The 13481-nt window shown below is 39.5% G+C and overlaps 1 protein-coding gene across 11 annotated transcripts in view; it reads right to left on the reverse strand.

The window, feature by feature from the left end:
* MANBA (mannosidase beta) overlaps window positions 1-13481 on the reverse strand; it is a 171131-nt gene that overhangs the window by 147903 nt on the left and 9747 nt on the right. For all 11 annotated transcript variants that reach the window (XM_055085888.1, XM_055085880.1, XM_055085881.1 and 8 more), the window contains 3 exons: window positions 13027-13132; window positions 12057-12227; window positions 7564-7687 (listed from right to left, as the gene is read on the reverse strand). In XM_055085888.1, the coding sequence (XP_054941863.1) occupies window positions 7564-7687; window positions 12057-12227; window positions 13027-13132 (401 nt within the window). The remainder of the gene's footprint in view (window positions 1-7563; window positions 7688-12056; window positions 12228-13026; window positions 13133-13481) is intronic.

A 13481-nucleotide genomic window follows, 5' to 3' on the forward strand; every position in this document is an offset into this window, starting at 1 on the left:
GGCTGGGCCCGTGAGCCATGGCCGCTGAGCCTGTGCGTCCGGGGCCTGCGCTCTGCAACGGGAGAGGCCGCAGCTGTGAGAGGCCCGCATACCGGAAAAAAAAAAAAAAAAAAAAAAAAAAAAAAAAAAAAAAAAGGCAGGCTCCTTGGCCGTTTCCTATCACTTCTTCAGCAGAGAATCAGCTGCTTGTAAGGGCCTCCAGCAGGAAGACAAACAGAGTAATTCCCAAAGGTTACTGGCAAAATTGTCCAGTTTCTATTGCTTCTAACATGAAAGGTTCTAAAGTAAATCGGCACTCTTCTGGAGATCATCCTGTTAACTCCCTCGGGTACCACTAAATGAAAAAACTAAAGCTGAGGAATTAAAAACCCAACATGAAGATTTACAAGCCTATTGTGTCATTACCAAATACTCTACATCAACATATTTTGCCCTCTTTTCTTCTTCCAAATGAAGTACAACCCTTCCTTCCAGAACCCATGGAGAATTTCAGTAGTTTAGGTTCACAGAGCGTATTGAGAGTCTTAAATAATAATTTTCCTGGTATTACCTGGTCACTTCTTTTCACTGGCTAATTTTAAAATGTATAATCTTATTTCTAGTTAAGGAGAGCTCCCCCTTATAAATCAAGACCCATTTCTAGAATGCAGCTTCCCAGCATGTCTCTTCCAGCACTAACAAGTTATCCTTTCCTAAAGAATATCTATCACCCCCAGCTCTCCTGAAGTGGAATGCAAGATCATTTCAAAAATGGACAAAGTACTGGGGATGGGATAAGCAAGAAGAAAGTTTACTAAATGACTTAAAATCCCCTCCCAGTTCTCCCTCTCAATGACACCAAGTTTTGCATTATTCCTCACCCTGACTCATCAACCCTGGGCCCAAACAGGACAGGAACTCATTATCAAAACAGTGTGGAGAGGGCTTCCCTGGTGGCGCAGTGGTTGAGAGTCCGCCTGTCAATGCAGGGGACGCGGGTTCGTGCCCCGGTCCGGGAGGATCCCACATGCCGCGGAGCGGCTGGGCCCGTGAGCCGTGGCCGCTGAGCCTGCCCGTCCGGAGCCTGTGCTCCGCAACGGCAGAGGCCACAACAGTGAGAGGCCCGCGTACTGCAAAAAAACAAACAAACAAACAAACAGGGTGGAGAGCAAGCTGATGAGCTCTCTCTACAACTTGAGGCCTTCCCTGGCCTGGAGCCTCAGTGATGTCCTAGCTGATGCCCTGCTCCCTGCAGAAGACACTACAGTCTACAGTTTGTTCCATTTAACCTCAACCAGGTGGGCAACCCAGGGCATGGCAGAGAATGTGGTTCTGGCCATTGATTCATTTTCAGATTCTTCCAAACCTGATTCAGTGAGGTTTCTTCAAAAACAAACAAACAAACAAACAAATCACCATGAGTCTGACTCGAATGGGAATTTGTAGAAAGAGTAACCAGCCTCACAGCCCAGATGAACGTGTGCTGCTTCTTCATGCAAACAATCTTCAGGACAACTCCAGTTTGTGTAGATGTGGCCAATACATTAACCTTTTTTTTTTTTTTTTTAATTTATTTGGCTGTGTCGGGTCTTTGTTGCGGCACACGGGATCTTCATCGCAGTGTGCGGGATCTTTTGTTGCGGCGTGCGGGGTTCTCTCTAGTTGTGGCATGTGGGCTCTACAGCATGCGGGCTCGGTAGTTGCAGCACAGGGGCTTAAGTTGCCCCGTGGCATGTGGGACCCCTACCAGGGATCAAACCCGCGTCCCCTGCGTTGGAAGGTGGATTCTTAACCACTGGACCACCAGGGAAGTCCCGGTACATTAACTTTTAAAACCCTCTAAAATGTACCAGCTCCTTTTATAGTCCCATATAGTCCACTTCTTTGTCAAGATGTGGTCAGGATAAAAATTTTTAAAAAAACAAAAAACAAAAAACAGCTTTATTCGGTTGTCTAAGAGGAAAAAAAAAAACGTATAGGAAGACATGGAGGTAGAAAAATAAGAAGACGGCTGAGTTACATTAATTCAAGTGTGTCCGTAACTACAGAAAGACTTACTCTCAAACTACACCTTAAGCCTTGCTTTAACTGATTGTAATTAAGCCTCAAATATCAGTACCTTCATTTAATCATATATCTAGCTTCAGAAAAAACTGGTTCTTCCACGCTTATACCCTCACTAGGCTGTCATGAGTGCTGTAATTTATAAACACAGGGAAAGAACCGTGGAATGTTAGAGGCAAAAGAAACTTGGCCATCTCCTAGTTACTTTGCAGTTGTGGTATTTGAGGCCTTGACTGCAGAACTAGCTCAAAGCTCCCGAGCCAGTGGACAGGACAAGGGCCCAGGTTTCCTAACTCCAGTGCCCTCTACCTTCCACGCATCTCCCACAGAAGCGCCTTTCAAAAAGAAAGACACTAGCAGGCACGCACAGATTGAGATTTGCATATGAATAACGAAGAAGACCAAAAGCAAAGGTGCTTTTTGTCCTTCAGAATCCTAAGTCCTAATAGCAAATACGTATAATGTGAAACAAAGCATTTGAAGGGACTGTAACCATAAAATATTAGCCTCTTAATATGAGCGTCTTTGTAAAAAAGAAAAAACACTGAAATCTACAAACATAAAGAATGTGTCTGACCTTCCACTAAATGCCTAATTACATGGTGCCACAGTTCCTCCATTTGTCAAAATACTATCTTTGTAACCTAAACTACCTGACAAAGGCATGACAACAGTTAAGTGAGCATTTCTGCCAAACAGTGGAAATAGATTTCTTGAATAATTACTGTCTGTGAAACTTGACAGGCACTATAAATTACACCCCAATCACAAAGAGCAAAGATGTTGAATCTACTTAAAGAAACAAAATATACCAGAAGGTCACAGTTAAGAATACAGGATGGCATTTGGAAGGACTGAGAACCAGCAGGGACATGGAAGAACACTCAGGTGAGCATGGGCTGGATCTGCAAACGTTGGTGGACTGTTTATGTAAGATGAAAAAGATGCTTCATCTCACTGGGGGGCAAGCTATTCAAACATGGCTGCCTTGATGAGCCCTGCTGAGCTCCTCCCAGCTCCTCCTGCCTGCTCGCTTCACCTTGCGTCTTTCACAGGTGATGCAAAGCTGCAATGAAGAGATGGTCTTGTGCCTTTGAAGGAACAGCGATGACAACGAGCCACAGAATGCTGAAATTCAAACACGGGATATATCCCCATGCTCCTGCCAGAATCAGAGGACAGACTACAGTAGCTGCTTTTCAAAGAGCTAACAGCTTGCATTAGCCAGAAAAGCAGGCTTACAGTTAGTTACAACAGCTGTTTTCCCCTTCTTTCCCAAGCAGCAAGATCTCCTTGCCTATTCAGCAGGACAAAATCCTTAAAGATGAAATCGAAACAAAACAGACACAAAGCAAAATCCCGCCCCCCTGCCCCCCACCAAACAACATAAATTGTTAAGTTCTAGAGAAAAAAAAAATCGACTTACACAACAAGGCAGCTAGTCCGAGATTATTCAAGCAACCTACCTATCCATAAATATATTTTCGAGGGTGAATACCGTCATTTTTGGGTAATGAAAAAGTGATTCAAAATGAATGTAAGAAAAAAATGAATGCATGCTTGCATTCAAAAAGGAATGCATTAAACAAGGCACTAAGCAAGATTGACAAATCTTTGCTACGCTGTAATATTATATTCTCTATATTAAGCTGTAAGCAAAGGGCAGCAATGACCTTCAATAAAGGCCACTGCTGGGCAGGCTAGGAGCTAGGCCCACTCTTCCAACTCAAAGGCTATGTCTTCAAGAATGAAGAGACGGGGTGCTTTAGGCTAAGGCAGCAAGTCAATGTGGTCACAGTTGGGAAGGCAGCATCTCTGAGGAATGGAATTGCCCAAGCACAGGTCAAAGATCCACAGCTCACCTCAGCTCAACAGGAAGATTTACATGTTGAAAAACATCTCTATATTATTTCTTTCTAACTGTGGTAACAGAAGATTAAACAATGCAGTGTTTCATCAGAACATACTTATTATATATTTGGACTTAAGATGTCTATGTAACCTTAAGAAAAGTTCATAAAAGTAGACAACCATCCCTCCCTAACAAATTTTAGGGCCTAATATGAACAATTTACATCAGATTACAAATATGAAAGACTTAGCATGGAGATGATCAATAAATGAATATACGTCTCTCTATCTCTCTCACACACACACATACACACATTCAAATAAATATTTTCTAATGATGTTTTAGAGAAAGTCACATCAATAAATTGGTATCTCTCAAAACCCAGATAAATGGCAAGAGCCTAAGAGATAATGAGAGTAACTCTTGTTTCCCTTTGACCTCAGTATTTTTTCCAAATATAAATTTGCTTTTATTACCTTAAATATTAAGAATATGTGAAAATCATTTAGGAAGCTGAGGTTAGGGCAAAATCAAACAAATGACCAAAGGATATTCAAAAGTACAAAAGTTTAGAAACCATTATGCTAAGGATTAAGAATGCAGAAAAGAAAAAAAAATATATATATATATATATACGTAAAGAAAATTAATTCACAAAAATTTCAAGTTAGTTTTTAAAAGTCTAACAGCCTTTTTTCTGTCATATTTTATACAGTTAAATTGGGGAACTATGGTTGGTCATTTGATCTTTAGGGTTAAACTCACTAATTTTAAATTAAGAAATAAATTAAACATTTGGAAAAGCAAAAAGGTTATTTTCTTCTAGCCTCAATAGGCAGAAAGCAGAAAGTGCCACAAAGTCAAAGTAGTTTAGCCTTTCATAATAAGCTGGCTGAAATTCCTAGATACTAGATTAGTTTAACTGCTTTCTTCCCTTATTATAGAGACAATATAGGCTCAATCTAAAAATTTAGAAGAATAAAATACAAACTATCTGTAGTACTATTATACAGAGATTAGCCACTGCTTGCATTAGTTTTGACTAACCTCATTTCACACTTAAATTTTTAAAATGAATACAGTATTTGATTTTAAATAAGAATTATATGTATCTACTTTTGATTATGAACTAATCCTTTTAAAAAATGTTTAGTAACTCTCAATGCCTGCCTCAAACTGTGTACCAAATAAATGCAAAAAGTATCCAGAATATATTAGTTTATTCTCTATTATTTTCAACTTCTAAGTTTCTATTGATTTCAGTAATGATTGCTATCTTCCAAATACAAACTGAAAAAAAAAAATTCTGAAAAAATCCTAAAGGAAGTTCCTCTCCTAATGCTTTCATAAGTTTATGCTTCAATTTTCTCTATCACATCAAGTAACCAAATTGAAATCTATAAAATTAATCAAAAATATAAGAATTACTGCTTAATATGCACAGGACGCATCTTCTGAACAGGAAACGTATTTTTCCCTATTTAAGTACAAAATATATTGTAGTCATAAAACATCAAAAATGTAGTTGATACGGATAATTGATTACACTGAGTCTAAATTAAATTTTAAGCATCACTTCAATTGATTTAATTCAAATAAAATTCGCCCAGTCACTAATGGTGAATAAACTGAACCCTAATGACTCATATTCAGGAAGAAATGTTTAGCTTCATAGTCAAAATTTTAAATTAAACTAGAGCAGTGTTATTCAAATTTTTTCAGATATCAGGATACCTGGAACTCATAGCACTTTTTGCTAACCATCTAAAACGCTGATTAAACTTCAAAACTATTAAATAAATAACTTTTGGCAAAATCAGACCCCTTCTTACAGTAGGTTTTATTATATACACCTGAGAAAAATTACAGGTGGGGATGGGGGGGCGTGAACCATTATGTATTTGATTTCATAGCAAGGCTCAATTCGGATTGAGCCTCTGAAGAATAGTTTGAGAAACACTAAACTAGAAAGCTCTAAACAGCCACATTTATATGTGCAATTTACATTAGATCTTCCAATGCCTTTTAAACATTTAAAAATGCCAGCAGCACCTAATAACTTCCTCAATTATGAACCATCTCTGATATGCTTTTGTCTTCTGACTTTAGAAAACACAGATTTGGCTCCATTGAAGAGAAATCTAGGGTGACCAGGGCCCTAGAGACAACAGAACTCTTGTATGGACACACCACATACTTGCTTACAGACTTCAGCTGGTTAGGCCTGCACAGAACTGGACTGAGCATCCTGAGTTATCATTTAAAATACCATTTGCCTCCACCTTCACCCTGATTCCCCTAACTTCTCAAATCCTTCGATCTCTGGTTTGCTGAACTACTGGGGCTGCCATTCCCGAAGACTATGACACAATCTAGTTCGGCTTGATAATTGTTTATATCTCCCCTCCACACCTCAGCCAACTTGCAGGGATGAGTAAACACATTATACTTCTTTTCTATGCCAACTACACACAGTGCTGGGCAAAGAACTCAACAAATATTTGACCAGTTTTTAACCAATTCATTGACATCTGTGAGATTTCTGAGGTTTTCTTCAATGCTCCTTTCAACTGAAAAAGTAGTATTCTTTACCTTATGAGAGGTTCTTTAATGCCTTGCCTGTCTTCCAGTTTATTTTCAACTCTTAACAAGGCTGGTATGTCACGGCCTTCAGAGGAGAAAATGTGCAGTGACAGAAAGTCAGCCCAATGATTTAAGCAAACCAAGAACTCAGCACCATGGAGTTTTGAAAGTGACTACAGGGGCAGCAAAAAGGAGTGCAAGCCAGCAGCCCAAATTCTTTTAAGAAACAGCTTGAGAGAACAGAGCTTCCTTCCTTCCCTCCCTCCCTCCTTCCTTTCTTTTCTTTCTTTCTTTCTTCCTCTCATTTTTTATTTTTCAGAATATGTTAAAAGGTAGGTACCCACCTACTTAACTGCTTTATACAGTAAATTTTCATGACAGGGACTTCCTTGGTGGTGCAGTGGTTAAGAATCCGCCTGCCGATGCAGGGGACACAGGTTCACGCCCTGGTCCAGGGAGATCCCACATGCCGCGGAGCAACTAAGCCCGCGAGCCACAACTACTGAGCCTGCGCGCCACAGCTACTGAAGCCTGCGCGCCTAGAGCCCGTGCTCTGCGACAAGAGAAGCCACGGCAACGAGAAGCCGGCGCACCACAACGTAGAGCAGGCCCCGCTCGCCAAAACTAGAGAAAGCCCGCGTGCGGCAACGAAGACCCAACACAGCCAAAAACAAATTAATTAATTAATTTTATAAAAATTTTCATGACAAATCAGTTTGTACGTATTTTTCACTTTTCTAAATTTAATGTACCACAAATTTTTTTTTAAATAAGTCTCTGAAAAGTACAGTTGTCCCTCGGTATCCACAGCAGATTGGTTCCAGGACCTGCTGGAGATACCAACATCCACTGATGCTCAAAGTCAGCCCTCCACATCCACAGTTCTGAATCGATGGATTCAACAGACCTCGGATCATGTAGTACTGTAGTATTTGTTGAAAAAAATCCACACATAAGTGGACCCGCACAGTTCAAACCATGTTGTTCAAGGGCCAACTATATATATATTCAAATTATAAACCCAATTTTTATAACATAGAGGAGGCTCAAAAAAGAAAAACAAGAAATCACAGCTCTTAGCTTACCATATATGGGGGTAAATGTGAAGTAGTTCAGATGACAAATATTATAGGCTTCAATTCTAACATCTTTCCAGATGCCCTGGGTAGGAAAGGAAGGCCCCCAGTCCCAACTAAAGGAACACTGTGCCTGTAATTTAAGGGAAAAAAAGAAGATCGATGCAAATTACCATGAAACTTAAACATTATGAAAACCTTTTTCTTTTAAAATATTATGTACATGTGTACTAGTTTGCTAGGGCTGCCGTAACAAAATACCAAAAACTGGGTCACTTAAACAATAGAAATTAACTTTCGCATAGCTCTGGAGGCTGGGAAGTCCAAGATCAAGGTGTTGGCAGGTTTGGTTTCCTGGGCTTACAGATGGCCACCTTCTCACTGTGCCCTCACATAGCCTTTTCTATACACACACACACACACACACGCCCCTAGTGTCTCCCTCTGTTGTCCAAATTTCCTTTTCTTATAAGGACATCAACCAAACTGGATCAGTTTGGTTGGATCAGTAAAATGACCCAAAATGATCCTTTCCTGGTATTCGTGTCCTTGTGTAATCCCCTCCCCTTGAGTACAGATTAGACCTAATGAATCACTTCTAACCAACAGAATACAACAGCAGTGAGAGCACATCCAAAATTAGGTTATAAAAGAGTGCACCTTCTGTTTTGGGTGCTCTCTCAGCTCTCTCTTGGCCAAGGGGGAAGTCAGCTGCCATGCTGTAAGGCAGCTCTGTAGAGAGGCCCACATGAGTGAGCCTGGAAGCCCATCAGAGGCCTGCCAATAACCACATGGGTGAGCTTAGGTAGGCCCCATCCAGGCTTAAGGGGACTGCAGCCCTGGTCCACAGCTTGCCAGTAACCTCATGAGTGACCCTGAGCCAGAGGTACCCAGCTAAGCCACACCTGCATTCCTGTCTGACAGAAACTGTGATAATAAATGTTGTTTTAAGCTGATAAGTTTTGGTATAACTGTTACACAGCAATAGATAACTAAAACAATAACTACTCTATCAACCTAGGCAACATAGTTAAATTCGGCAGAAATGTTCTAAGACCATAAAATCTAATTATGTACATTTATTCTTCAAAAGCATATTACACTGAAGCAACACAATAGTTACTCTTTAAATTTCTCTCAAATATCTCTGCACCCACTATTATATTTAAATGTAATAACTATAAAGAAAGAAGAAACATACTGAAAGATAAAGATACAACAGTTTAAGAAACTCTAACTAGAGTTTCTTGCCAACCCCTATTTCCTCCAGTATGAATTCAGAAATCCTCGTTTCTGAACTTACAGCCCAAAAACAATCAGTTCAGCATTTAGACACTGACACAGGTGATCAGAGCAGAATTTTTCGAATTTCCTCTTCTTAAAAGAAAAAAATATATTTGTAAAACACAGTCAATTAAATTTTGTGAGGCTATGAGTTAAGCTTTTAAAAAAGAACAAGCACCAGAAGAAGTACTGAGATCTTCCTGAATGGAACACTTGTAGGATAGAGCCTGAGGATTTGCCCAAACTGTTCTCATTTAAGTATTATTTCCTAAGCTCTGTATTTATCTAAAACAGAGATAATTTAGTTTCTATTACAGAGAAAAATAAAGAATAAAAACCACTTCACACCATCGACAGATGAATGGATAAAGAAGATGTGGCACATATATACAATGGAATATTACTCAGCCATAAAAAGAAACGAAATTGAGTCATTTGTAGTGAGGTGGATGGACCTAGAGACTGTCATACAGAGTGAAGTAAGTCAGAAAGAGAAAAACAAATATCGTATATTAAAAGCATACATGTGGAATCTGAAAAATTAGTATAGACCATCTTATTTACAAAGCAGAAATAGAGACAGAGACATAGAGAACAAACGTTTGGATACCAAGGATGAAGGGGGTGGGGTGGGATGAATTAGGAGATTGGGATTGACATATATACACTATTGATACTATGTATAAAATAGATAACTAATGAGAACCTACTGTATAGCACAGGGAACTCTACTCAGTGCTCTGTGATCACCTAAATGAGAAGCACAGGGAGATCAGCTCTGTGCTTTGTGACCACCTAGGGGGGTGGGATAGGGAGGGTGGGAGGGAGACGCAAGAGGGAGGAGATATGGGGATATATGTATATGTAAAGCTGGTTCACTTTGTTATAAAGCAGAAACTAACACACCATTGTAAAGCAATTATACTCCAATAAAGATGTTTAAAAAAATAATTAATAAATAAATAAAACCACTTCACAGCATCCACGTCATATAAAATCACCACTTAAATATCAGATTCTCATGCTCAGAATGAAAACCATCTTGGGGATGTTTATTGGAGAGTTTTTAAGTTCAGATATATAATTCTTTTATTAGGGATAGAGAGAAGGAGGAGGGCAAAAATATTCAACATCTTATAAGGCAGACTGTTTTCCCCAGCAAGGGCTACAAAATCACTCTTATTCATACAATCCCTCCAAATAAAAGTTTTCACTTATTCAAAAATATTTGTGAAGTGCTTTCTATGTTTCAGGCTGGAAGTATATCCATATACAAAACAGAAACAGTCCTGCTTACGGCACTCACAGTATAGCAAGAAATTGAGGCATTGAACAAACAGTCACAAATCCAAAGGCAATAGACAGGGAACATATAAAGGGGGAGGAATGGGTGTCAAGACAAGTTTCCCTGAATAACAGTGACTTTTATATGGAGACGTGAAAGGTGAGTACCACTTCTCCAGTGTGCCTAGGGGAGAGGGAAGTGAATGCATCCCTTTCAGAAGGAACAGCATATGCAAAGTCCTCAAGATGCAAGAGAATATGATGCCTTCCAGGAAATTAAGAGAAAACAATGGGAAGAGATGGCCAGAAGACTGGAGCAGTGGGCATGGGGCAGCCTGAGCTAAGAACTGTGGACTTCCGCCTAAAGGCAACCAGAAACTGTTGAGAAGTTTTACAAAGGGGGGTGCTCTGATTTGTCTCTGAAAGGAACATTCTGGCTGCTCCTTGGCAAACTAATTGCAGGAAGGCAAACGAGGTCGTTGGGTACCAGTTAGGCAACCAGGGCAATATTTGACGCAAGAAATGACAATATATTGAACCCAAGCACGGGAGCAGAGATAGAGTAAGAGCAGATTCAGGAACTACTGGAAAGGTAACATCAACCTCATCAAAAGGACTTCCGGATCTCTTTTAAAAAAGAGACAGGGAGGTATCAAAAATAACTCTGAGGCTTCTGGCTTGAGTGACTGCTTTGAATGGTATTCCATTCAGTGAGACAGGGAGCCCTGGGAGCAGGGTTTTAGATCCCAAGGGCAGTGTTGGACACACTGAGCTTTAGGCACCTGTGGTATGGGCTGGCCAAAAAGTTCGTTCGGGTTTTGCCGTAGGCTGGTATGGAAAAACCCGAACAAACTTTTTGGCCAGCCCAATATACAATGGAATTTTAGTTGGTCTTAAAAAGAAAGGAGATTCTGACACGTGCTAAACACGGATGAACCTTGAGGACATTATACTAAGTGAGCTAAGCCAGTCACAGAAAGACAAATATACTGTATGATTCTACTTAGATGAGGTATCTAGAGGAGTCAAACTCCTAGAAACAGAAAGATGGTGGTTGCCAGGGGCTGAGAGTTGGGGAAAGCGGGGAGTTGTCTTTTAATGGGTACAGAGTTTCAGTTTTGCAAGACGAAAACGTTCCGGAGATAGGTTTCACAGCAATGTGAATACATTTAATCCTACTGAACTGTACACTTAAGATAGTTAAGATGGTAAATTCTGCGTTATGTGTATTTTACCACAATTAAAAAAATTTTAAGTAAAACTAAAAACTAAGTGTCACACAGTATACTAATTCATCCATGTATTAGGATAAATCCAAGTCATCTATACCGAGATCATACACAAAGAATATTTTATCACCTGTGGGTTTTGTTATCTTTTGTTAGATTTTATGAGAACCTAGCAGTAAAAAATCGCATGTCAGCAAATATATTGACAGTTGCAGAAGGCTAATAATAAGAATCACTCATAAATATGAACCCTACAGTCTGGTGAAAAGTTTGATAAACCCAGGTGTTTTTTTAAAAAAATTGTAAAGGGGGAATTCCCTGGCGGTCCAGTGGTTAGAACTCCGCGCCTCCACTGCACGGGGCATGGGTTCAATCCCTGGTCGGGGAATTAAGATCCCTGCAAGCCTCGTGGCACAGTCAAAAAAAAAAAAAAAATTGTAAAGGTACATTATCAGTCACCTATTTTTCTTCTTTTTCCAACATTATCTAAGTTCTGAAGCACTCCTCAAGGAGGAACCCTAGAAAGACAAGCTCTCTACAAAAATTCTTGTAACTTTTGGTTCTTATTTCTAATTTTTAAATCCCACTAAGGGGGCAGGAAAGAGATGCCCAACTTCTGAAATACAACTGGAGTCTTCAAACAAGCATTTCATACGCCCTCATCCCATCCTCAAGGCTAAAGCCCCTCCAGTGCGAGACTGTTACCTTGCGAATAAAGTTGACATGGCATTCGCCATCCTGCACACGCGGAGGGCAGTTGGGGGGCACGCTGTAGTGAGTGTGAACTTTACTCCTCTGGTCCGCATATATCACAGGTGACTGGAAATGCACCTCAAGGATGTTTACCGCTTGGACCACATGTGTAATATCAAAGCTCTAAATTAAAGGGAAAGAACAAATGTGAAAGTAGCCTCCTGTGTAAAATTTTAGATATAGGCAGAATGTATGAAAGATGCATAAAATAATTGAAATCTTTAGGTTTAGCCTTTTTGCAGGAGAAAGCACTTCTCCAAAACAGTATAACTTAGTTGCCTACTTTTAGTTATAACTGATCACATTCTCCTACCCAAACATAGATTTCTAGGTTTTCTCCTGCCATTTTTACTGGCAGATGATGGTTCTAGGCAAACAGAGCAAGCAGAGACTATCTTTAGCCCTGGAATGTCTGCTCTGGCTATTGACACATGGCTTTGAATTGCCAAGGATTTCCTAGACACTTCGTGATAACCTGACTCTCTGCTATGCATAGCATGTATTTCTAAGTCATAAGTTATTTTTGTTTTGAAAAGTCTACCCTTGAAAGGGAAGGGAGATCAGGATACAATCTCTTAAGGTAACTGTTCCAGAAAGGAAGGAACATTTTCTTTTAAAATGGTTCGTCAACTGTCATTTCCCATGAAACTCTGGCTTACCAAATACCAGAGAAGGGAACAGCATTTGTCAAACATTGCCTATGTGCCAAAAACTAATACTGATCACTTTATAGAATTAGCTCATTCCATCCTCACAATAATTCCATAGGGTTTGAGTGTCTTCATCGTTCTACAAATATGGCAACTGAGAGATAAAGTAACTTACCCAGTGCATCAAAGGACTTGTACTTGCCACTCATGAGAAAGATGAACGCAAATACATACAAGTGGTTCTTTTTAACGTGATGTCATTATGTACTTACATAGCTTCTGAACATGTTGTCTGTTTCGCCAACAGGAACGTTATTGAGCAGTACTGCTGTAACTGTATCGATGCCTTCAAAAACCAGATTGACTTTACGCCATTTGCTAAAAAAAGAAGAGTTTTAAAACAAGACGTATAGAACGTTAGCTTAGATAATTAGCCTTTTTTTATTAGTTAAGAACGAAAGGAATAAATATTTCACAAAAATACACATTCTTAGAAGGGAGTTTGCAATGAAATTTTCAGAAATATTGCTTTAATACATTTTTATGTTGAGTGATCCAGGTTAACTTTCTTCACAATATTTCAATCACCGTAAAATCATGAGCATGACGTCTAATTTCCATGCATTGACTTGTTTCCTAGAACTTCACAAATTCTTTTTTTTTTTAACATCTTTATTGGAGTATAATTGCTTTACAACGGTGTGTTAGTTTCTGCTGTATAACAAAG

This window comes from Physeter macrocephalus, chromosome 7 (assembly GCF_002837175.3).
Source record: "Physeter macrocephalus isolate SW-GA chromosome 7, ASM283717v5, whole genome shotgun sequence".
Classification (NCBI taxonomy): domain Eukaryota; kingdom Metazoa; phylum Chordata; class Mammalia; order Artiodactyla; family Physeteridae; genus Physeter; species Physeter macrocephalus.